The sequence below is a fragment of the Dermacentor silvarum genome, chromosome 1 (genome assembly GCF_013339745.2).
Source record: "Dermacentor silvarum isolate Dsil-2018 chromosome 1, BIME_Dsil_1.4, whole genome shotgun sequence".
NCBI lineage: Eukaryota > Metazoa > Arthropoda > Arachnida > Ixodida > Ixodidae > Dermacentor > Dermacentor silvarum.
Genome location: NC_051154.1, coordinates 332,900,778 through 332,926,682, shown reverse-complemented (window position 1 = coordinate 332,926,682; position 25,905 = coordinate 332,900,778). Strand labels below are relative to the sequence as shown.

Sequence of the window (25,905 nt, the reverse complement as noted above, 5' to 3'; positions counted from 1 at the left end):
TGAGAAATCGGCCCCAGTATCTACTAACGCGGTTACTGGGTGTCCGTCTATAAAAACAGTGAGGTCGGCACTTACGACTTCTTTTGAGGTCGGCAGAGGCATATTGTCCGATTACACGGATAATGTTGGGGGTGTTGAAGCATTGCGATGGTCGGCAACCTCCCCCCCAAAGGTCGCTTCTGTTAGTTTCCCCGACGAGGGCTAGGGGTCCTGCCGCCCCTGACTACATCGGCGTAACTGCGACCTTCCGGCGAAGAGCTCGGTGTAGGTGACGGAGAGCGGGTTCGACGAGTAAATGAATGTCCTTGTGGAGCAACATCGTCACTGTAGCGCCTGTTTTCGGAGCGAACTCGAGGAATGGTAGGTGGAAAGCTCTGGTATCCGGGGTCACGATACGGGCAAAAACGGTAAACGTGGCCGGCTTCTCCACAATGAAAGCACAAAGGACGGCGGTCGACGGTGCGCCACATTTCCGTCCTGCGAACAAATGGTCGACTTGTGGGCGTCATCTGCGGCCGAGCTGCAGTTGCCTGCGGAGGAAAGTAGGCCGATGTTTCCACAGGTACACTAGGTTGCGTGGTCAGTGGTTGCGCGTTGTACGGCGGGGATGGCAGCTCGTTGAAAGGACGAGCCATTGGTGATGAGTTGTCGGCTGCTGCTGGAGGAGGACGACGAACAGCCAATGCGTAGCTCAGAGACCGTTGGTCTGGTAGGGTTTCGGGCAACGAGAATGCCTGCCTGATTTCTTGTCGCACAACCTCTGCTACAGAAGCCCCGACTGACTCCTGCGGGGTCACAAGGAGGTTGCGAATCTCTTCACTAGCAACCTCACGGATGAGCTCACGAAGCGCATTGCCGGCAGCCAGAGCAGAAACGTTGCCCGAGGCATTTTTTGGGCGATCGAAGGGTCGGCAACGTTGTTGCAGTGCTCGTTCGATGGACGTAGCTTCCTAGATGAATTCCGCAACGGTTGTCGGCGGGTTGCGAAGAAGACCGGCGAAAAGTTGTTCCTTGACGCCTCGCATCAGATAGCGGATTTTCTTTTCTGCCGGCATCTCTGGGTCAGCGCGGCGGAACAGGCGGGCCATGTCCTCCACGAACATGGCGACGCTCTCATTTGGTTTTTGGATGTGCGACTAGATTAGTTGGTGGGCAGAATCGCGACGATCGTTGTTTGCGAAGGTGGTGGAGAGCTGCTGTCGAAACTCATTCCAAGAAGTCAGTGTGGCGTTCCCGGTTCTCGTACCACGTACGAGCGCTGTCCGCCAGAGCGAAGTAGACGCGTGAGAGTTTTTCTTCTGCAGTCAACCAATTCGCCTTGGCGACTCGCTCGTATTGCGCGAGCCAATCTTCGACGTCTTCGTAAACATCACCATGGAATGTCTCGGGAGTGTGAGGATGCTGCAGAGTCACCTGAGAAGGTCCTGCGGTTGCCATCTCTTTAGGTAGAGGTCCGGTTGGTGGAGAGTTCTGCAAGAAGATTACCTCCGGGCTGAGGCCCCACAGTCGGCGACTGTAGCGGTGGACAGGAGTTTCCACTGGAGGAACTGATTGCGGGTTCGAACTGGGCGTTGCACTCCGCACAGGAGTTCCGGGCATCCACCAGTGTCGCCAGCACTTCCACCAGCCTTCCACCAGTGTCGCAAGAAGCGAAGAACGGCACACAGACCGATGGTGGTGCGACAAAAAACACAGGCTCTATATTCAAGGCCCAACAATAATATTCGGCGCCAACTTTATCTTCTTCGGAGAGAGAGATGCTTGCGCTCGTGTCCCTCCCTTCATTGTCTTCTTTAGTCGTGACAATATATAGCTTTCTTATTTGCAGCGTAAGTTGATCTTGTGGTCCCTGATGTAGAGCGGGTAGCAGACATTGCAGGGCTGCCTTGGAATCGGTAATTATGCTCCGTCTTTGTGGTAGGTCTTCATGAATCACGCGAAGTGCGCTGCAAAGTGCGCTGCAAAGTGCACCAATCTGCGCAGCTGTCGACGTTGTCCGGTGAGAGAAATTCGTGACTATACTTTTGCCGAGGCGCTAATCAAAAACCAGTACGTCACTAGGAGCTTACGCGGGAGCTTCAAGGTAGTGCGACCATCCGTCTTTCGTTCTTCGCTTCTTGTCCGGCACACCAAGACCCCGCTTCCAGAAAGCGAGATTTTTCTGACATTCCAGAAATGTAATTTACCATCAGACCTTCGTTGAATATTCTTCTTCAGTGTTCCTTTAATATTTAACGCTGACAAGTCTGAGTAAAGCTTGTAGTTAACATCTCACCTTGGAGTTCTCAGCCGTGAGCGACTCTTTTAGATCGATATCTGCTTTTCTACGAACCTTCCAGTTGCACTTCATTATACATATATCCAGCCTCAAGATTGGCTGTAATTTCCTCTTGCGAACAATTTTAGCGCATAGCTTTTTGTGAATACGGGCCGAAGTAAACTGTGAATCCAGCCGCTAGTGTTTGCTTCCACTGTGCAAGTCATATTGCTGGAACAGTCACATTTTCTTGTTGGTTTATTTCATTAAAACACGTTTCAACTTGCTGTAGTGCCTACGGAATCTAAAATGAGCAGTATCTATTAAATTGCAATATTATATTTCCACAAATGTGTGCAGATGCAAGCCGTCCGAAAAGCTGCCTGTTTCCTAAGCTTGCAGCAGTGATATGACTCATATAAGGGCGTCCATACAATTGCGCAAAATTAACTTTCTCTGATGCGTTTGCGTTAGGATTATAAAAATGTAAAAAAAAATATATGTGTGAAGTGTCGGAAGCTGGTCACGTGGTTGAGGTATATATACAGGGTTATGAAAATTAAGTTTCACGGTTTTCTTAAATTTAGGAGCTGGGAGGTAGGCTAAGTTCACCTAGGCTTATAAGTTATGTGGCCAGGGGGACTCGAAGTAAGATGATAATTATTGCTGTCTGCCGGCCAATTAACTAAAATTGCATAATGAACTTTTTACTGACTGTAGTAAGCGGACATGGTAGTATTGAAAAGTTAGAGGCAGTCGTGATTGTACACAGTTCCACTTTACAGAGATCTTCTAGCGTGCCCGTGTTCCGAGATATCCGGCTGCAATTTTTAATTGCCGTTGGCATGATTACGCATGCAAGACAGGATCAGCGCAAAGCTCCTCCCCGATGTGACGCGGCTGTTGCGTGCGGCGTTCAGTTTGAAAACGGGGCGGAGGCATAAGCAAAGATGATAGCTGTTCCCATTTTCCTCTCGGTTGGCGAAATCAAGGAATGATTGCATGGCGTGGTGTACACAGTACGCATTATCCTGTTAAGGGCGATCACGGAAGATAATTTTTGGCATGGTTTTGTACGACTTGAGATCGCACCGGGACACACTGTAAACGGAAATAAGCCAAAAGGGTATTCTAATGGCTGCAACCTCCCTTGGGACTACGTGCCTGAAAACCGTGCTCCCATACAGTGGTGTAGAAATGGTTAGCGTCCTCCATATTGCTCCCTCGCAAAATGGGGGGGGGGGGGGAATAAGGAGGGAGAGCCTCAATTTTACATCGTTTTTGAAAGGGAGTTTCCAAGAGACAAACCTCCCTTTAGCATAAACGGAGTTGTATTTCTTATTCGCTGTATTATTTTATTTTATTTTGCACATGCGTTGGAAGTAAACGAGCAATGGGAGAGATGTATTGTGCAAAATTTTCCCTTTTTTTCTGCGAAATTAGGCATTTCTAGAGTGCCAATTAAATTCTTCAAAGCGATATAATAGTCGATTTGTTCGTCTCGCCGACTACAATACCCTGTCGCACTGCAAGATCGGCCCCGACATCTGAATTTGGAAGCAGACCATGCAGGACTTCGATGGCTTCGGCCCAGAGTGTCCTCGCGTCTGTTCGTATCAACTAAAAGTGAAACTGAAGCCAAAGTCCGTGAAGCGCCACCAGTTGGTTCTTTATTCTATGGCGCCACTGTCGTCGGCGCTGGTGATGGCACCCGTACGTCTTGCTCTTCGTAGTTGCGCGTGTGTCAGTTGGTTCTTTATTCTATGGTGTGTCGGTATGTGTGTTTACGAGTCGCATTTGGGCGGCCATCGGCCTTTATACCGCACAAAAGAATTACGTGCACCGGTGCGCAGAACGGCGGTGATCGGCCGCCGCGAAGCCATCGCCTTTTCGTTATCTGTGGTTCTCCGCACGGACGCATGCTCGGGGCCTTCCCCGCTGTGCCACGATATGCTAGCGGCTAGCTAGTGAAGCCTCGCCCACAGTCTTGCCGATGTCGCACTCGTACGGCGTCGACTGAACGGATTACCACTTGTCTTCTGTTTTACGCGGCTTTTTTAGCTGCGGTGGTGAGTGTTCGCGGACGGCACGGAGCCAATGGGCGCTATGCGCGTAATGCTCAAGCTTTGCTTTTCTCAGACAGAGTCTACAAAAAGAACTAGCTGCCGGGCAGATAGAAGTCAGTGAGTGAGGTGTGTGTGTGTGTGTGGGTGGGTGGGTGGGTGTGTGTGTGTGTGCGCGCGCGCGCGTGTCAGTCTTCGAAGTATTTTAGTGACATGTTCATGTGTTCATGTCTTGTGAATACGTACTCGGACATCAGTTAGGTTTCACTGCATTAAAAGAAACCACCTAACTAATGTCAATTTGTTTCTTGTTTCTAGTCCTTAGTGCTATCAGCCGGCAAGTTATACCTGGAATTAGAAATGAACCACATGCCACTTGATTCACTCAGTTTCGATCCAAATAATGCACACTGGTGGAAGGCATGCATGATTAGTGCGTATGTTCAACATTGTGTTGCATGCAGAGAGACATGGGAGTGTGCATTATTACACTCTGCAGTAACTTGTTCTGAATTACACTTTTAAAAATAAATAGGAGTTTCAATAAACGACCACATATGTTTTTGTTTCTTTTTTCTTTTTAACTCAATGAGCGGTGCCCTACCTTATGAGATTTCTTGCTTCCACATGGTCGAGGGGTGTGGCTTTCATTGTATTGCTTTGAAGCTTCTACATTCGGTGTGCTTGTGACACTTGGGACAATTTCTGAAAACGAGTATGTGTCAGATAAACGCAAATTCTTGCAAAGCGTAGCACACACATATTGCTGTATTTGTCTGAAAATTTATTCAGAAAAGCAGCTTTTATAGCTTCAGTAACTCATTCGTTGTGGCCGCTTCAGCTGACCCTTTCTGAGCTTCACCATCAATTTCATAGTAGCAGCTTTCAAAAGCTCTGGTATTGAGTGCTTATACTGCTTATATTCAGATATGTTCACGCCATGCAAGTCTATATTACTCAAACTAAAACAGCCATTACTCAACTAAAACCCCATTGTTAAGACAGGGACCTGAGAATCAAGAAAAAATGCGATAAGGAAGTCCGCAAGAACAAGTACTCACAAGCAAATGTTTATTGTCAAGGGGGATGCACCAATAATACAGCCCATTCAGGGGATGCACGGAAACCAGATAATAGCCACAAAAACAAAGCATACTCATATGCATGTCTCAGGCATCTTAATCACAAATGACATTAAATTCCAGTGAATGCATAATGAAGCCTTGCCAATTGTGCCGTTTTACTAGCGCTACTGCCCACTACTGCTGTGTGCCTGAATGGTGGTTCACATTTGCAGGCGGCAATAGGTGTAGCGACATCCATCATTCGTGCATCACTCATTCTGTACAATACACACCTTCCAGCAAGAAAAGGAGCCAAAATATAGCTTTCTAACAATTCTAGGCGATTAACTTGAGAGAGGCATTTCCAACCGTACCAGACTACACCAGCATTGCCTTGCAGCATGCTTGTCAGTAGCATAGCCAGTGGGGGCACACTGGGAACGTAACCCCTAGCCCCCGAACTCGAAATTTCTGTGTGTGTGGCATAGAACGACGTGCAGACATGCTCGCCTGCCCCCTCACACATCCCTTGCACAAGGTCAAATACATGACCCCCCCAAACACTCACGCGTGTGCACACACACACCACCAAAAAGTTCCTGGCTACTGCACTGGTGCTGGTTACATAAGGGAGAATTGCAGATCCTTTGTCTAAATATTCAGCAGCTCGGAACAGGATCAAAGTAACTAGGCAAAATAAAGAAGAGACCAACGTCAACCCTCCACTCGATAAGAAGGATTGCTCCTAAATGTGGAGGTGCATGTACTGAGCATGCTTTTTAATTTAATCATGATTGGTATTGCTAACAAATTAGAAGTGAAAAACATCACTCATACAATCTATGCAGACGACATCACGATCTGGTCCGTTTGTGGCTATGATGGACCATCGAGACAGCACTGCAGGAAGCTATCGACACAGTGGAGGAACATCTGGCTGACACCGGGCTCAGATGCTCACCAAAGTTATTACTATATCGACCCACGCTCAAGGGCAGACCACTCAAGGGCTACGCCAGAGAGAGGGAGTATGATGAAATCAAGCTCGGCACGAATAACGGAGGCACTATCCCTATTGTCGATCACATTAGAGTCCTCGGCATGCTGATAAAAAAATGGGGTTAGCGGACAGACCGTTAAAAGACATGCATAAGACTACAAACGCAGTCAGGCTGCTTAAACGAGTCACAAGAGGGGTGGCATGAGGGAAGACAGTCTCATCAGGTTGATCCAATCCTTTGTCGTGTGCCACATTGCATACGTAGCCGCTATGCACAACTGGTGCAGGTGCGAGAGGAATAACATCAATATAATCATCCGTAGGTTATACAAGATTGCACACGGACTGCCTGAATCCACCAGCACCGAGAAACTACTAAAGCTTGGGTTACACAATACCCTAAATGAGGTGGCAGATGCACAGAGGATCAGCACCACTAGCACAGGAAGACACATTTTGCGAACGCTAAACATCGCGTACCACTGTCAACACGGCGACAAAGTCATTATGCCAAGAGAGATACGAGACAAGATCCAAACAGCACCGATACCAAGGAGCATGCATCCATCTTACAACCAGGGACGCAGAAAGGCCAGGGTCATAACACTACAATGGAAATATCACAACAACAAAGACGAGGGCAACAACGTGATGAGGGCAATAGCTGCTCTCCATCACATTGCCCTGCTGCTCACTAAAGAACATGCCCAGCTGAACACCATAGCAGCATCAGCAATTGAATGTGAATGAGTATGTGAATTAAAGATGCCGCATGTTGCAGTTGCTTCCGAACCCTTTGACTATTTCCCCAACACATGACTATTGCTGTGCCTCAAGTAGAATAACTGCCCCCTGCAAATGCACTTGCATGACAGATATCAAACTGCTTGGCTACAAGAAGAGACCAAAGGCCATGGTACTGCTGTACACAGATGTTCCTCTGGACAATGTATTTTGTACAGACATTGCTATTACAGGTGATAGTACGCGTTTAATAGTAGATACGCTCGGCGTTTTTATGAATGCGCCGAAACAGGCAACGGCCAAACGGAGCGAGCCCGAGCACTAGCAACAAACGTCTTATTCTTCGTCTTCTGCTGGTGCCCGTATTTCTCACTACAATCACTCCCCGGCGAAAAAGGAGCCATCCTGGCGACCTATGGAACAGGTAGCACTGGTGGGTCGTAGTGCGGCTTCAGTCTATCGATATGAACAGTTTCGCGTCCGCGACGCCGTTGGTCCGTAGATGGGTGAATAGGCTCAATGACGTGGTTGACCGGGGATGTCTGTCGGAGAACCCGGTAAGGGCCGGCGTACTTTGAGCTGAACTTTGTTGAAAGGCCGGGAGTAGAGGAGGGAACGCGGAGCCATACCAGCGTTCTAGGTGAATATGATGTAATACACAAGCCTGCTTCGCGACTATGTTTCTGGTTGGCCTGATCTTGCGCGGTAAGTGAGCGGGCAATCTGACGAAATTCTTCGGCATAAGTGGCGGCTTCGGATAGAGGAGTAGATTCGGAAGCGTCGGGGCGATACAATAGAATCGTGTCCATAAACGAAGAAGGTTCGCGACCATAAAGAAGAAAGAAGGGAGAGAATCCCGTGGTAGACTGAGTGGCGCTATTGTAAGCATACGTAACAAAGGGAAGGATGCGGTCCCAGTTAGTGTGGTTTGCGGAAACGTACATGGCGAGCATGTCGCCGAGAGTACGATTAAAGCGTTCAGTCATACCATTCGTTTGCGGATGATATGCGCTTGTTGTTCTATGGACAATGTTGCATTCCCGGAGGAGGGCTTCTACAGCTTCGGAGAGGAATGAACGACCACGGTCACTCAGTAGCTCGCGAGGCGCACCATGTCGAAGAACAAGGTTGCGAAGGATGAACAAGCCGACTTCACGTGCTGAGGCCGCCGGAAGCGCTGAAGTTTCGGCGTAGCGCGTGAGATGGTCCACGGCGACGATAACCCAGCGGTTTCCATCTGGGGTGTGCGGTAGAGGGCCGTACAAATCAATGCCGGTGAGGTCGAAAGGCCGGTAGGGACAAGGCAATGGTTGGAGCGGCCCTGTAATCTTGTTAGGTGGGCTCTTGCGGCGTTGGCACTTGGAGCACGAGTGGACGTACTGGCGAACGAAGCGGTACATTCCGCGCCAGTAGTATCGTAGCCGGAGGCGTGCATACGTCTTTAGTACACCGGCATGGGCGCATTGCGGATCCGCATGAAAAGACGCACATATGTCGGAACGTAAATGGCGAGGAATCACTAGCAACCATTTACGGCCGTCAGAGAGGTAGTTGCGGCGGTACAGAAGCCCATCACGGATGGCAAAGTGACGAGCAGCGCGCCGAAGCGAGCGGTCGGTGGTGTGTGGTGACGGCTGAGATAAATACTCCAGAAGAGAGGCTATCCAAGGATCGCGGCGTTGCTCAGCTGGCATGTCGGTGTATGTAAGAGACGAAGAATCGTAGCTGGAGACAGACGCAGCACCATCCTCATCGGGCAGTGGCGAGCACGAAAGAGCGTCGGCATCCGAATGCTTACGGCCGGACCGGTAGACAACACGGATGTCATAGTCCTGTAGACGAAGCGCCCAACGAGCTAGACGACCAGAGGGGTCCTTTAACTACGACAACCAGCACAGGGCGTGGTGATCAGTCACGACGTCAAATGGACGGCCATATACGTAAGGTCGAAATTTGGTGATTGCCCAAACGATTGCAAGGCATTCTTTTTCGGTGACTGAATAGTTCGTTTCCGCTTTGGTGAGAGTGCGGCTGGCGTAAGAGACGACGTACTCTTCGAAGCCAGACTTACGCTGAGCAAGAATAGCGCCGAGGCCTACTCCACTAGCGTCCGTGTGGATTTCTGTGGGAGCGTCTGGGTCAAAGTGGCGTAGGATAGGTGGGGATATCAAAAGACGGCGTAATGTGGCGAACGCGTCTTCGCAAGCTGTAGACCATGCCGAGATGCCTTGGCTGTCGGCAAGCAGCTGCGTCAAGGGGGCGATTATGGACGCGAAATTACGCACGAATCGGCGAAAGTACGAGCACAGGCCGATAAAGCTACGGAGTTCTTTCAACGTAGACGACCTGGGGAACTCGGCGACGGCGCGAAGCATTGCAGGGTCGGGAAGGACACCGTCCTTGCTGACAACATGGCCTAAGTAGGTAAGTCGGCGGGCGGCAAAGTGGCACTTCTTCAAATTAAGCTGCAATACAGCGTCTGAAAGGCAAGTGAGCACGCTTGCGAGGCGACTCAAATGGGAGGCAAAGTCTTTCGAAAAGACTACGACGTCGTCCAGGTAGCACAGACACGTGTGCCATTTGAGGCCTCTAAGAATGTTGTCCATGAGACGTTCGAAGGTGGCAGGCGCATTACAAAGGCCGAATGGCATCACGTTGAACTCATATAAACCATCTGGGGTTACAAACGCAGTCTTGGGACGGTCAGGTTCATTCATAGGGACCTGCCAGTACCCAGATCGAAGGTCCAAAGAGGAGAAGAACTCTGCTCCTTGCAAGCAGTCGAGGGCGTCGTCGATTCTGGGCAGCGGATGAACAACTTTTTGTGTGATCTTGTTAAGGCGCCTATAATCAACGCAAAATCTAATGCTACCGTCCTTTTTCTTTACTAGCACAACTGGGGAAGCCCAAGGGCTGTGTGAGGGCTGTATTACGCCACGATGAAGCATGTCGTTGACTTGTTCATCAATGACACGGCGCTCAGCATGAGAAACTCGGTATGGACGCTGGCGCAGGGGTGCATGGGTGCCAGTGTCAATGCGGTGAACGATGGCGGATGTGCGGCCCAAGGAAGACTGCTTATGATCGAACGACGTCCGAAAGCGGGCGAGCAGCTCCAAGAGTTGGGTACGCTGTGCAGGCGGTAGTGTGGAATCAATTGACGGGAGGAATGCCTCTAAGGAGGACGAATCGGCGGAGGTAGCGGGAGTAATGCTGTCGACCAGAAGGCCTATCGTGTCGTCAGGCAGTTGAGTAGAGTAGGCGGAATCAATATCCTCAAGCCGGCCTATACATTCACCACGGTATAACGTGGCTGTGGAAGACAACCGATTCGTGACGTAAATGGCGCTGCAAGAGTTTTCGACCGTGAGAACTGCAAAAGGGAGGAGGAAGTTCTTGCGAGAGGTGAAGGCTTCGGAGGGCGCAAACAGGGCGGTGGAATCGGAAGCAGAGTCGCAAGAAAGTGGCACAAAAACAGAAGACAAAGGAGGGATGTCAGTGTCCGCAGCGACGACCACTCGAGAAGGTGGCTTGTCAGAAGCGGCGGCACACATCGGCGACAACTCAAGTTCGGCACGCGCACAGTCAACAACGGCATGGTTAGTAGCGAGAAAGTCCCAACCCAAGATAACGTCGTGAGAACATGGAGAAAAAACGACAAATTCGACTGCGTACAAAATGTCCTGTATGACAAGACGAGCTGTGCATGCCACTGAAGGTTGAATGTGGTGCGCGGTCGCGGTACGCAGAGAGACGTCGGAAAGCGGTATTGTTATCTTTTTTAACTTGCGGCATAGTTCTCCACTAAGCACAGACACAGCAGCACCAGTATCAACAAGTGCTTGCACTGAAACACCTTCGATATTCACGGTTATTTCGTTCGCAGGTAGAAATCGAGGCCTTGAATTTGTCGACACGAGCGCAGTTCTTGCCTCCGGAACTGCGAGGGCTAGTTTTCCGCTTGGACTGGTGGGGGGCGACGAACCATTGGGGAAAGTGAACGGCGACGTGGTGAGGGCGACCGACGTGTGTCGTAGCCACGGCGATTCGGAGAGCAGGTGTCCATCGTTGAATGGGAGGACATCGGGCGCGGTGGCTCAGAACGAAAGTAGTCCCGATTGTCTTCGCCCGCACTAGGACGGAAGTCACGACGACGGCAGAAACGTGCGACATGGCCAGGCAGACAACAGAAGTAGCAAATAGGCCTGTTGTCCGGGGTGCGCCAAGGATTAGTGCACGGCGGTGCCGGACGGCGAAAAGGTGGCGGGTTCGAGTGGACAGGCGCACGCGCAGCGAAGAAGGCATTTGCTGGTCGACCAGGAGCCGGGCTGAGCGGTATTGCTGGTGACTGTCTGCGTGCGACTTCAGCGTAGGTCAGAGGAGCGGAAACAGGCGGATGCTGGAAGGTGGTTGGTAGCGTCTCAGAAATTTGCTCCTCTATGGCCTGTCGGAGCGTCGGAGCAAGCCCCTGCGCTGAGGCCGGGACGCTGGGAACAAGGGACAATTGCCGTGCCACTTCCTCTCGGACGAACTGCTGGATCTGCTGCCATAACATTGTGGTGTCAGTAGCAACGGCGCCTACAGTGAATGACGACATGTCGGCCGGGTCAGAGCTCGTGAGTCGTGCAGAAATGCGCTCTTTCCGCAACTCGTCATAGCTCTGACAGTACTGAACCACGTCTGCGACAGTTTGGGGATTCTTGGCAATCAGCATTTGGAAAGCGTCGTCCTCAATCCCCTTCATGATGTGTCTGACTTTGTCAGCTTCGGACATAGCAGGGTTGATGCGACGGCAGAGGTCCACCATATCCTCAATGTAGGACGTGAAGTTCTCGCCGGATTGCTGGGCATGATATTGGTCAGCCTTATGCATTTCGCTCTTTATGAAAATAAGGAATATGCGATGGATGTCTGCAACTCTACTTGAGCTCCATATCATACTTGACAAGAGTGTGCTGAACAGGGCTGGTACATGGTACAGCCATACATGACGCCAATGAGGCAGCCTCATTTTATTGCGATAGCAATTATATGGACACTTCAACTGGATTTCTGCCGTCGGCGTCGCCGTCGCCGTCGCCGTCAGGTTCCCTATAGATAAAATCTTCGCCGCGCGCCGTATGCCCGAGCGGAAGCGTGCGGGGACGCGCGCTATCACGGAGAGCGAACGCATTCAATCTCCCACGCGCAAGCAAGGAAGCGGGAAGCCAGCGCCGGAGGGAGCTGGGGGGGGGGGGGGGGGGCGCACTTCTACTCTGCCAGCAAAAGCGCTCGTCGCTCGCTCGCACCGTCGCTTATCTCCACACGGCTCTGACCTTTATGCGCCGTGCATTCGCCGCTCAGTTTCCGTTGAAGCGATAGACCGCACGTACCTTCGCCCGCTGCTTGCTGCCAGCGTTTTGACAGTCGTTGTCTGCAGTCATTCAGTGTGATCTATTCAAGTTTGTTTGTGCGCGCTCACACCACGCTTGTTCATTCAGTTAGTAATAGTCGGGCCACATTTTCCAACGCACGCTACACATGCAATGCTGCCCGGATCGGCAGTGCAGCGCTACAGGTGTGTCCCTTCGCACGCGCTGCCCACGGGAAGCGCTTCTCATCAACACCACCGTTTCACAGGCGCCTTCTCATGGTCATCGAGTCTCTCTTCATGTCGGTCTACTTACGGCGCAGCACACCTGCTTACTTAATCAGCTCATGTTTACTACAATTCATATTGCTACCAAAGCCGCTCACCTTACTTCGTATGGCATTGCTGTGTTGCTATCGCATTCATTGCTTCGCCCTTAGGGCGAAACGTGACATTTTTTTAATCAAACATCGCCCACATACAGACATACACCATTTCCAGTAAACAGCTGAATCAAATCAGTAAAGCCACATTACTTTGTCATAAGATAAACAAGCTTCACAGTAACTCACTTTCTAATGTTTGCCTACACTGGGTACAAGGACACAGCTCTGGCCCTGTCAATACCATGTCAGATAAAAAAGCACACAATAACATGAACATGTATCCACCCACACCTCTTGTGCCACACTCGCTTACTATCTTCCTACCCCCAAAAAAATGTGCTCTGGTGAGACACACATGCGTGTACGCTCAAATTTGGCAGCCCTAGCTGTATCAGTTTTGCCACATTCACTGTCCACAAACGAGTACAACCATCAGTGGTGACCACCAGGAAGCGGGGGACTATCACGTTTTTCTTGAGTGCGTTATTATAATCGGGCTCAGCTAAACCACAGCAGGAACCCGTACGAGGGCGAGAAGAGTTCACGGGTACAAACATTGCTCTCTGAGGGGGCAAGCACACATCTTGCGACACAGAGAGGACGTCCGCGGCATCACTGGTGCTATCTCTAATGGGGGTTATCGCGTTGCGGCGAAGAGAAATCGCGCCAGTGCCACAATCCAAAGTTGCCCCCACTCACGTAAGAAATCAATTCCCAATATAATGTCATGCATTCCGCGTGCAAGCACAGTAAATTCACTCCGAAATGTCTGGTCCCCTAACGTAATTGTAGCAGAACAAACACCAAGAGGGCGTAACATTTCCCCGCCAACTCCGCGAAAGGTAGCGTTCCGATCCCTCGAAAACATAACTTTTTGTCCGAGACGATTTTTGAGGGCCAGACTCATAACAGAGACTGCAGCCCCGGTGTCAATTAAAGCAAAAGTGCTCACATTGTCCACTCAAACACTACTTTATTTTTAAACATGATCGCACAAGGGGGTCTTGATGAAGATGAATGTATTGCGGCCTCACCCCCGTCGGTCGCACCAGCTAGTTTCCCAGCGGCGGCGGTGACAACGAGCGACGACGAGGTGACGGAGAGCGCCGTTGTTGTGTCGGTGGTGGTGTGAGGCTGCGCTCGGAGACAGGAGAGTCACTGCGATTCGTGCGTCCCTGCTGCAGCCGTTGGAAGGAACTGGGAAACTGCCAGGGCTCGTCAGCGGGCACTCGGGGGGTATAGGCATTAAACCGTGGAGCACGCTGCTGGCGGCGGTGGCAATACCTAGCAATGTGTCCAGGCACACCACAGCTGTAGCAAATGCGGCAGTCGCGGCTTGTCATGGGCGACGTGGGTGTCACGGGTGAAAAGGAACTCGCAGGCTGGTTGTAGGAGGGAAGCGGCCGCAAAACAAATCGTTGTGGTGAACCTTGCCGGCGTTCCAGACTTGTCGGTTGCGGTCTCCAGTTGCTGCTGTCCGCACGATCAGCATAGACCCTGCGAGGCTCCCGGTAACCCTGACGTGTCCAGGTGGCCGGTGGCACATGAGAGCGCTCGTCAAATGCACACTGATGGCAGACATGAGCGTCGTCAACAACCTTAAGGTGTGCGAGCTCTTCTTTAACCACTTGCCGTATCACAAAGATGTTGCCTTGGGCTGGGATGGACACACTTGCAGTAGTGGTGACATTGTCTAAGCGCCCGAACTTTGTTACAATCCTTCTTATTTTCAGTGCTTCAAACGCCCGGCAATGTTTCCTCAAATCATCTGGAGTATTAAGGTCTTCTTTCGTTATAAGAAAATTGTAAACATCTTCAGCGATTCCCTTAAGGAGATGCGCTACTTTGTCTTCGTCGGACATGGTGGCGCTGACGATTCCGCATAGTTTTAAAACAGCCTCAATGTAGGTTGTGCAAGTTTCGCCAGGTAACTGAGCTCGACGGGAAAGCGTCTGCTCAGCCTTCTTTTTCTTGGAGACCGGGTCCCCAAAGCACTTTCTAAATTCCTCTACAAAATCATCCCAGCTTGTTAGCACGTTCTCGTGGTTTTAAAACCAGAGGATCGCGCTTCCCGCGAGAAAGAAAACCACGTATTCGACCTGATTCGCAGTGCTCCAGTGGTTGTGGCGACTCACTCTTTTGTAGTGCTTCAGCCAGTCATCGAAGTCTTCGGTCGCCTTCCCCGAAAAATTGGGCGGCTCGCGCAACGGTGTCCAGTAGCCAGACTGCCCTGTGTGACTGCTGTCTGGGTTGATGCCCGCGGGGTCGTCAATGCCTTCTCCGGAATCGGCCATGTCCGCTGCCTATGGTGGGAACCCGGCCAAGCGTCTACTCTGTCGCAGAGTCGGTAGAGCTGGATCGTCCAGGATCATCCAGGGTAAACCGAGCACTTCCACCAAGGATGTTACGAAGGATGTTTATTTACAAATTGAAACGGGGGGTACGGGAGGAAGCCACAGGGAAGCGCCAGCCGATCCGGAGTACAGCCGAGCTCACGCGCCAATACTCTACTTCTTCTTTCTCGGGCTCAGACGCGCAGCGCTGCGACAACATAATGGCACGAAGGAATCAGCACAAAAAAACACATCGACAGCACTGGCATTAAGTACCAACTGATTTTATTCGTGAAGGCAGGTGAGCATTTAAAACCACAACCGCTCTTTTTGTGCCACTGACGAGTCTCACTTGTCCAGGGATTTTTCGCCTACTGCGTGCCATGGACAAGTGGCAATCTTTTCATCATTTTGGTATGAAGACTGTGTTAATAAGAGGCACCAATTTTGCAGTAAACAGATGCTATGAGGCCACAGTGGGAGGAAACGAAGCAGAAGTCTGGCTTGTTTAAAAGTAGCAGCGCAAAGTGAGGTGGCTGCAGTGACAAAGGTTGCCTGTTCAATGCGGGAATTCATCTTTTTGGATCTGAAGTAAAGAATTGGAGCTGGAACGCTCTAATGTGTCATGGTTGGAGCATCAACATTGTACTAACAATTGCGAAGAAAATTTGAGCCCCTGGCGACCTGTTTAGAAAAAAACATACTTTTTCGCTTACATGTTTGCGATTGTGTTTCCATGCAGCGCCAGCAATAATGCATTTCATGGGAGATAACAAAAGCATGGTTGACTTCTGTTCCAAAAAAAACATGTCATTTCTTTTATAGAGCACTTACCTGCGATTCATTACTCACATTGTGACAGGTGCATATTTTGTATTCTTGCAGTTCTTAGTGGCCCATACAGTATTAACTCTTTCCGAGCTCAATTTTATTTTCAGAAAACCACTGAAATTTCCCAAATTTTTATGAGTGATTCATTCTGAAGAGCTTTCATTACTGCAATATCAGCTGTTCATTTACTATTTTTTGCTGTCCTTTACTAGCTATCAACGTTTTTTTTCATGTTTTTATGTTGCGAATAAGCAAGAACACCGAAACAGTTTATATTGGTATTAAACGTAACAATATGCAGCATGATATTTCTACGGACCAGTAGTTACGATAACGAATAGGCCAGTGGTGTGAAGACGACAACGATTGGAGGCTAGCACGGGCTGTTGCCTTTTGGTCAAGTGCAGCTTATTCACGTGTAAATATACTTGTATGTATCTTGTCGTCTGTGTCATCCCACATAACATATTAAGTCGAGATGGACATTCCCTGTCCTTGTCACGGAAGCTCTGCAGTGGTTGGTACGCCGAGCCTTCCATCATGGCTCCCTGAGACGACAGCTCGACTCAACCGGTTCTGACACCAGCTGCCACTTCGATGACCTACATCGCACTCCACTCCCCGTGACCCTTGCGTATTTACGGGAAAAGATGGGAAAGACGTGGAGGACTGGATCAGACTGCACGAACGAGGCACCAATAACCGGTGGGACCCTACTGTCATGCTTGCCAACGTAGTATTTTACCTTGTTGGCACACCTCGAGTGTGGTTACGGACACACGAAGATGAGCTCACCAGTTGACATATGCTTAAAAAATTGTGAGACTTGTTCGGCAACCCTCAAAGTAACCAACTTGCCACGAAGAAGGCGTTATCCAGCCGTGTGCTGACGTTAACAAAGCCGTATGTCACATGCACTCAATAAGTCCTGGCTCTGCCGCAAAGTTGACGCACACGACTGAACCAGACATGGTTTCCCACATTCTCAAAGTTAGCGTCGCTGACACCTTTAACTTTTTCGTCTTCAACAACGAGGCGACGGTGGATGCAGTCATAAAAGACTGCCGCTGGCTGGAACCCGCAAAAAGCCACCATGTCGACCAACAGTTTGCCCGTCTATCAAGCACCCCGGCAACATCTTCCTGTGCCGACGCTCCCCGTCCCAACAACACTAGCGATGTTTCCCGGATCGTCCGGCGAGAGATTGAAGCTGCCTATCCGGCTGCCTTCGAATCCAGCTCCACCAACAAACCTGCAGTCACGGTTTCCCTGATTCAGGCAGTTGTATGTCAAGAGAATAACTTGAGTTTGGCCTAATTTGTGTTTACTGCATGTTACCGCCCGTGTCATCGTTTCGTGTTTCTCTTTCTCCGTCTTTGTCCGTGATTAGCAGGTCAACATGCCATGCTTTATGCCAAAAGTTTGCCAACATGGGTCTTCACTCTGCCTGCTTGGCCCATCGCCCTGATGCCCGCTCGAATTCTGCGATCCCACCCTGTCCCACATCTTATTACCCAGCACCTACACCAAACATGTGGGAAGACGCAGATACATACAAGTGTATTCACAAATTAATATGCCCCACTTGACCAAAAGGGAACAGCCAACGCTAGCCTCCAATCGTCATCTTCACACCAGTGGCTTCTTCATCATCTTAAACACTGCTCCGTAGCAATACCATGCTTCATGTAAACTTTCTGTGTCCTTGCCTGTTTGCAACTTAAAAACATGAAAGTATAGTTGACAGCTAGTAAAAGAATACAGAACATAGTAAATGAACAGCTGATATTGCAGTAATAAAACGTCTTCACAATGAATTACTCAGAAAAAAATTGGGAAATTTCAGTGGTTCTCTGAAAATAAAATTGAGGACGGAAAGGGGCACGAAAATCAGTAGCGAAACAAAATTTGCACCTGTCAGAATGTGTGTGATGAATTGCGGGTAAACGTTATAAAAAATTGACCTGACTTTATCACAGAGAGACAGTGACTGTTTGCTGACACATGTCGATCCCGGTTTGCTAGTGTAAAGAAACCTAAATCATTTCCCTCTCAGCTTTATTATGGCTTTTTGCAACTAACCTTGTGTGCAGGAATATAGGGATGCACCATCAGCTCTTGACATGTGCAGCCATGTGGCTACCATAGTCATTCTTCATGCAAGTTCTGAGTTCACATGCTTCCTCATTGAAGCATTGATAGTGATTGTGTTTATACATACTTGTTTCCATCCAGGAGCAAAATCGGTTGGTACCATATTTACACGATTGTAAGGTGACCTATTTTTTTTAATTTGAAAATCTGAAGTGGGGGGTCGAAACGAAAGCTTGGCACCGCCAATAATAAGGAGAGAAACGAGTTATCACGGGCGCTACAATATAATTACAATTTTACGTTTTCTCTACAGCTCTACCTGTAGCGTTGGGCTATTCTGCGCGTTTGTTCGGAAGGGTTTTTTTCAACATTTTAAAAAGCTAATGGTTTTGCTGATAGTTGATGGAAGCGCCGCTGTTGCAATTGCGGCGGCACCGACTCTCGGAATGCCGGTGCTTCCGGGGGAGTATCGATAGTTAATGGAAAATGAGACGCCACTCACGTGTTTATCTTTATAGCTCTACGTTTTACTTGACGGCCGGCCATGTGTTACTTATAAATATTTGTTATGGAATGTACCCATGGGTATGCCTTTTTTTTCCTAACACATGTGATTTGGGGGATCGACTTACAGTTGAGTCGACTTATAATCATGTAAATACGGTAGTTGCTGCCTGCCCTGTTGACATGTGTTTCTGTGTCCTTGTTTTTCATGCCATCATACCCTGCATACAATTTCTGAAAGCTGGGAGAGTTGGTTACCTGCATTAGGAAACATGGTTACTACACTATCAGATCAAATACGTATGAAATGCACAGAACGGGCCCTGCACATCAAGTGGTTTTACAACACAAGTGATTACATAAATGCATGAAAGGCTCACATTTGCGGCAATATTTGACTACACATGACATATCAGATATATCACTCATTTCGCCTATGAAGCATGCATTACACATATTGTTCAAGTAATCAATATTTCTACTCAAGATACCAATATCTTTGTTATTGCATTTAATGGCTTCTTGTTTGGAAAAGGCCTTATATATCAGTGTGCACTTTCATCTTTACATATTTCCGAGTATTTGTGCTGCCACATTTTGTAAGTTGTCCCGACCTTGCTAACGCCCTAGCCTACGCCGAAGGTTCCCTCAGCCTGTCATTGAGGCACATTTGAGTGCCTTTAATGCCTTCTTCTGCAACAAGTGTTACATTGCGTCGACCAGGAGTTGCGTTAATGACAGGCTGCAGGAGCATCGAGCAAGATTTAGGCGTTAACAGCATGTGTATTTCAAAAAAAAAACATTGTAAGAGATGCCAAAGCATGCCAAAATTTGACTGTACACATGTACTTCGAAAATACAAGGCAGAAAAGTGCAAATTGATGTACTAGACCATAGAAGAAAGCAATAACTGCATTAACACACCTTTTACAAGGGTCTGGAATAGAGAAATGACTTGTTGATGTATGATGTGCGTGAATCATGGATGAGATAGTTTTTATGTCATGCACTGCGAAATTTTATTGTGAATGTGAGGTGTTTTAATGTGCGTAATCACTGTGTAGTGAGGTCAGTTGATTTCTAAGAACCATTCTGTGCATTTGGTGTTTTGTCATTCTTAGTACTGTAATCATGTTTCGTAAGATTTTACACATATTGCTGAAATGAGGCTTCGGGGCAGTTTGGTCTTCTTTTCATCCGCATTCTTGTTTTTGTAATTTCCTTTACCACATAAGCATTTTTCTGGAGCACTTGTGGCATTTCACTGTGCTCTTGCATTTACTTGCCAGATGTCTGTATTTGAAGAGCCCAAACCACTTATAGCATACGAATTTGTTACAAGCTGAATGCTATGGGTGACTTGGTAAACATACTGCTAAATATTTTTTTCAGTTTAAACACTTGAGTAACTGTTAGGTTTTGCAGCTTTAAAGTGAAGCATATTTCTTGCATCCGTGTAATCTACATGCCACTTTTTCATTCTCCCATCTTTTATCTAACTGTCTGCTATGTCAGCATGGCAATGCACTTAGCGACATCTTTCACGGGTCTCTGAACCTTCTCGTGCAAATCGTAATACTGCATATTATCTTCTTTCCTAACATTAACAGGTTCCAAATAGCTCCTACAATGTTTTTGTCTTCACATTTTCAGCAGCGATAGCTGAAATTTTCAGTGGGAGGACAGAACTAGCAGTTCACATGATTTACCAGTTTTACAGGCAGCAAGTTAACCATAATATAAGTGCCATGGCTATTGCTTAAAAAGATCTTAAGCAATTCTGCACATATGAAGGTTTCTTGAATTGAAGCAAGCTATGAGTGCTGTATTAATGAGATGGTCGAATGCTCGTGATGATTTTAGGCCAATGTGAAGAAAGCCCAAGTACCCATGTGTTGCTTTACGATGTTGAGCTGTATTGATTATTGTTAGTCGGTGAACTGTATGTGCACTGCGAAGATATGCACATTCTGGTGCCCTTGCATAATCTGGTCACATATAAAACATATTACATTTATTATCAAGAGCACATACATTTTATTAGTTTTTGTAATGTGTTGTCTTGATTTCCTTCTATTGTCAGTGTTGCTAGGCATCATATTACATAATTAAAGAGCTTCCGCAAATGTAAAGAGTTGTTTGGAAAATTCAGAACCTTTTAATCACTGCAACTGTAGATTCCTATAATCGTGACCTCTTTTCTTAGCTACAAAATAGGGGTTCCTAAATCTAATTATTGGTTCCTATAAGCCACTCTAGCTGAATGAAAACACTTCAGAAATTGTTCCAAGGTCCATAATTTATTTTTCAGTCAAATGAGAATCGAAGAAACACCCTTTCCGGATGCCAAATATTACGGTCATTATCAGTTAATAATACATTCTGCAAATTTTCGTGGTTATTATTTAAAAAATGTGTTTGTAGCTTTCTGTGTACCATGATGCCTTTAGGGGTGTGCGAATATCTGAAACTTTCGGAATAACGAATCGAATAGTGTCCTATTCCATTCGGTTGTCGAATCGAATAGTCACTACTCATAAATTCGAATATTTTATTACTTTTCGAATATTTCAAAATGTGAATTGCGGCCAATTGAACATAAAATTGGAGTAAATGTACGCTAAATTTTCACGCCCACGGGCATAGTATAGACAAAACCTGAGAATGCGCACAAACCAGGTTACGTCACTTAGGTAGCCATAATTTACAGGCTATACAACAATCATTCACACTCTCGAGAGTCATGCCCATGTGAAGAAACTACTTGTTTGCTTCTACAGCTGTTTTATTCTTTTAAGAAGCAACACTTCATTATGTACTATGTGATGACAGAAACTTAATAACTTTAAGAATAGTAGGATGCGAACACCGTTTTGTATTAATTGTGATAATGGCTGTTCATTATTCGAAAAGCATTCAATTTGGTCTGAAAAATCACTATTCGCACACCCCTAATGTTTTACCTTAGACCATAAGATAATAATGATGCTCACATGATGTGAAATTTTGACAATATTCTGTGTGCAGTCTGCAACTGTTCTGATTGGCTGTGGTTTTTCTTAACCTGAGATGGCCAAAATACACTTGGTGTTCTCGCATTGGTGATCCAAGCACTGTCAAATTATTTGTGATGCATACTTATTGGTCAGCACGAGAACAACTTGGGACACAGGACTAGCGCTGACAATTTTTTGTTAGCGCTCGTCCTATGTCACTCTACCTCTGTGTTCTCAGTTGTTCTTGGGCTGACAAATAAGTGCATACTTTCCAACTCGCCCGTCTTTATACTTTATTGCAACTTGTGATGCTATGTTTAAATATTCATATGGTATCAGTTTGCAAGTACAGTAGTAAATAATCCATTTTTTTTTCAGGGTCCTCCATACCATGCACTGCCATTTCAATACACCAAGGCTCTTTGTGTGGATTCCTTCCCTTTTCAAGGCCACCACTACTTGCACAGCATCATCATCCTACCTTCCTTGATATTCATGTTCCATATGGCAGAAGAAAATACAAAATGCATACTCTGAAATACATGCTTGGCTCCATGCAGCACTCCCTGCCTTCAGGTTGCTACGACTTTGTGCAGAGAAAATGTTCGTAATGATGCTACATGTGTACAGCCTTGGTGGTTAAGTGTTGCCCGCATCGTCTATGAGAGAATTTCACACTTATGGGTACTGTTAAAGGTTCCTGTGTTAAATGTTTGACATCCTATAGAAATTTTCACTTTTCAGTATAAAAGCAAAATTATAGTTGCTGCTTTTTGTGATATGCAATATTCAGCCGAAGCTGATTAGCAGTGGTGAAACAGGTGTTGTATCAGGTGGTAAATTGTTTTCAACAGGGGGAGTTGTCTTTGCTAAGGCAACAACTGTTTTCCTTGGCAGCATTTATATAGATAGTGCACTTTTCCCCACTCCATAGACATCTAGGAGAATAAGCGGGGTTGCATAGAGTAAGGTGAGGTAAGTTGAAATGCTCACCATGAGGGTATAGTTGGGAAGGTAAGGTGTGTGGAAGAAATAGGGGAGTTTCCTCAGGCCACTCAGATTGCTGACATTGGTCTTGGTGTTTGTGCCGGTGTCGGTTATATAATGCAAGGTGCGTTTTGAGGCAAGAAATTTTGAAAAAACTCCTTATATTTGCGGAAATTCGGTATGTGCCCCTGGGGCTGCAATAGGTTAGCACCACTGAGGCCACTGGTTATGTGCGCCTGGGGCCACTGGGCATACGCAGGTCTTCAATGAACCTCTTTGATGCCAACTAGGGTCAGGTGGCATCGCAACAAGCACCTATGTGGTGACATCTACATATGCATCGTTGTCAGCTGGAGTTGTCTACTAGTCCCCTTGTTGGATTGTTAACCTCAGCCTGAGACATCACCTGCTTGACTACTGTTACATTGTGACCATCTTGCTATGAACTTTTGTCATGTTCACTATTTGGGTAGTTTATATTTCAGGTATTGCACATTGCTAAGGAAATATTCATAGTGGGGTGTGCGACCTTGGCTTCTTGTTTCTTTGCAGCTGCACGTTACATGCGAGGATAGCATGTGGGAGTAAGTTGTATGTAGATATCAATTCGAAATAGCATAGGTATTCAAAAGTACTTTCACTGTTTATTTTTCTTCGGGTCATTGCTGCTGTCAGACCTACTTTGCATCATTCATTGTAGCATGCTCGTTTACTTGCAAAAAGTGTGACCTGTTCAAACAGATACAAGGATTGCCGAACAGCTCGTGGTGTTGTCTTGAGCTACTCACTTTTGGTCTTGGCTGCACTTGTGGATTTATAAGTGTACTGAAGCTTGTCAAATGCTTGAATTCCCTGTCATACTTGTTTGCTTGTTTATATCCAATTTATTGAATCAATTCACTTTCACTATGCCAACAATTGCTGATTATACTATCATGCTCGCACATTTGGTTGTGGAATTACAATAAATTTCCGTAACTTTATTGCTTTGTCATACATCTCGGAGCTCCTCAAAGGGCCCATTCTACTAAACACACAAAAAACTGCCTTCAGCCTCATAAAATTCCCAAAAGGAGCCGAATAAACTCCCAGAGCTTCCTGTAAAAGCTATGAAAAGGAGCTAAAAAATACTCCCAAAACATTTGTTTAAAACACCCTCACTAAAACAAAGCTCGCTAAAGGTGTAAAGAGCAACTCCCAGTAATTCTCCTATATATTCCGATAAAAAGCAAAAAATGAATTCCCAATGCTATCCATAAGAGCTCCCTTAAGCAAAGCTCCCAAAATATGGGAGCAATTGCTCCCATATTTACACCTAAGCCCTCCCATAAAATCCACACTGGCTACATATCTCGGTATGGCAGCTGCCGCCATTGTTACATGCAGCGCGGTTGCGTGTTTCGACAGCGGTTCCGAGTTCTCCGATTTTCGATTTCGCCAGCCAAGAGGGAAATGGTAACAGCTATCATCTTTGCCTATGCCTCCGCCTTATTTTCAGACTAAACTTATGCATTGACCATAGGTCGCTTAGCGCAAAAAAGTGAAGGAGGGACGGGGTCAGTGGGAGCGCTAAAATTGGGGGAGCGTCAAATTGGCTCTCCCCTTGACCCCACCCCTCCTTAATTTTTTACGCTAAGCGACCATATGTTCAACGGTATGACATCAACCAACGAGCCCAGTAACAAGTTTTATTCAGACTAAACGCCGCACGCAACAGACGCGTCACATCCGGCAGGAACTTTGCGCCGATCCTCACTGTCGTGCATGCGTAATCATGTGAACGTAAATATAAATTTGGAGCCGGATATCTCGGATCACGGGCATACTAGAAGAGTTCTGCCAATTGGAACTGTGTAGAATCACGACTTTCTCGAACTTTTCAATACAAACACGCCCGCTTACTGTAGTCACTGAAAAGTTAATTATTCAACTTTGTTAAGTGGCTGGCGGCATGCCATAATTATCATCTCACTTTGTGTACCCCTGGCTACACAACTTATTTGCATAGGTGAACTTCACGCACCTCCCAGCGCCTAATTTCAAGAAAACCGTAAAACTTAATTTTGATCACCCTGCATATATATACATGCAGGGTGTCTCAGCTATCATGCACCCAGATTTAAATATATGCAAATGCCACGTAGCTGGACAGCACCAAGGTAATGTTGTTTGCCGTGGCTTGGATATACTAAGATTACTTTTTTGCATTCCGCCTAATTCATCATTACTCGTAATTATTTAATGAACTTTTAAAATATTTTAATTAGATTATTAGTGTCAATAAGAAAATTGTAGGACAAAAGGAAAAACTCCTGATACAGCTTTCTGTTGCTTAATACGTGCTGCATAAAAGTGGTTTTCTGAGCGTAAAAGAAGCCCGTGAATACACTCAAAAGTGCCGCGCGACTGGCCGCTCGAGGCCCTTTGCGTGCATTCGAGGGCTTCCTTCACGAAGGCGTCACCTGACCAGGCTTTTCGATGATGAGTAGAACGCAGCTTGGGAAACTCGCACAGACCCTGGCGCTGTTTTTAAACACATGAGACCTATGAATGGACACCTCACCGCAAAGCACGTTGCGTTTCCTTGCCAAATAGCAGGAGCTGCTTGACAGCCGCCACATATACTACAGCAAAACCCGCCATCATATTTCGCGTTCTAATCGGGAAGTTGAAAGCTTCTTGGATAACAAACGCATGACACACATTATAAGAATAACTATCCGGACCGCGATTCAGCAGAGATGCCTATTCCGATGCCATTCCTTTTCGCGCTTTTTGCGCCTCGTTAGAGGTCAGAAAGACACTTCGGCCGCGTTATCGATATATATTTATCAGCTGGTCGTGAACAGTGGAAGATACGCGAAGAATTGAATCGAGCGGACGGCATCGATAGAAAATCGCGGGCCTGATCAGTGTATCAATATCAAGTCTCCAGAAAAAAGGCCTACTGACATAATTGAGAAGATTGAAATGGCTTAGCCGCATGTACTCGAGTAGTTCACTAGATGCGGCGATACAGACAAACAACGCAAATTTGTGATAAGCAATTACACGTGCAAATCACCACGTTACTTCCTTTTTCTCCCATTACTTAACAGCCTACAATGCTGGCGCTACTTCCTACATTCGTCCTGAAGTTGGATCAGCACCCACTACTGGGCCAGGTGGACACGAGCAGCGTCAGAAAAGTGATGATTGGTGGGAGCGCACTTAGTTCGCCTCTGCTGCGAAGCGTCGCCAGGAAGCTTGGTTTGAGAGGAATCACACAAAGTACGCTCCTGCTTTTTCTACGTAGT

General features: G+C 47.3%; 1 protein-coding gene across 1 annotated transcript in view; it reads left to right on the top strand.

The window, feature by feature from the left end:
- Positions 1-25,905, top strand: part of LOC119443259 (uncharacterized) — a 120,257-nt gene that overhangs the window by 49,634 nt on the left and 44,718 nt on the right. Inside the window, exon 7 of the mRNA XM_049660463.1 lies at positions 25,708-25,879. Coding sequence (XP_049516420.1) covers positions 25,708-25,879 — 172 coding nt within the window. The remainder of the gene's footprint in view (positions 1-25,707; positions 25,880-25,905) is intronic.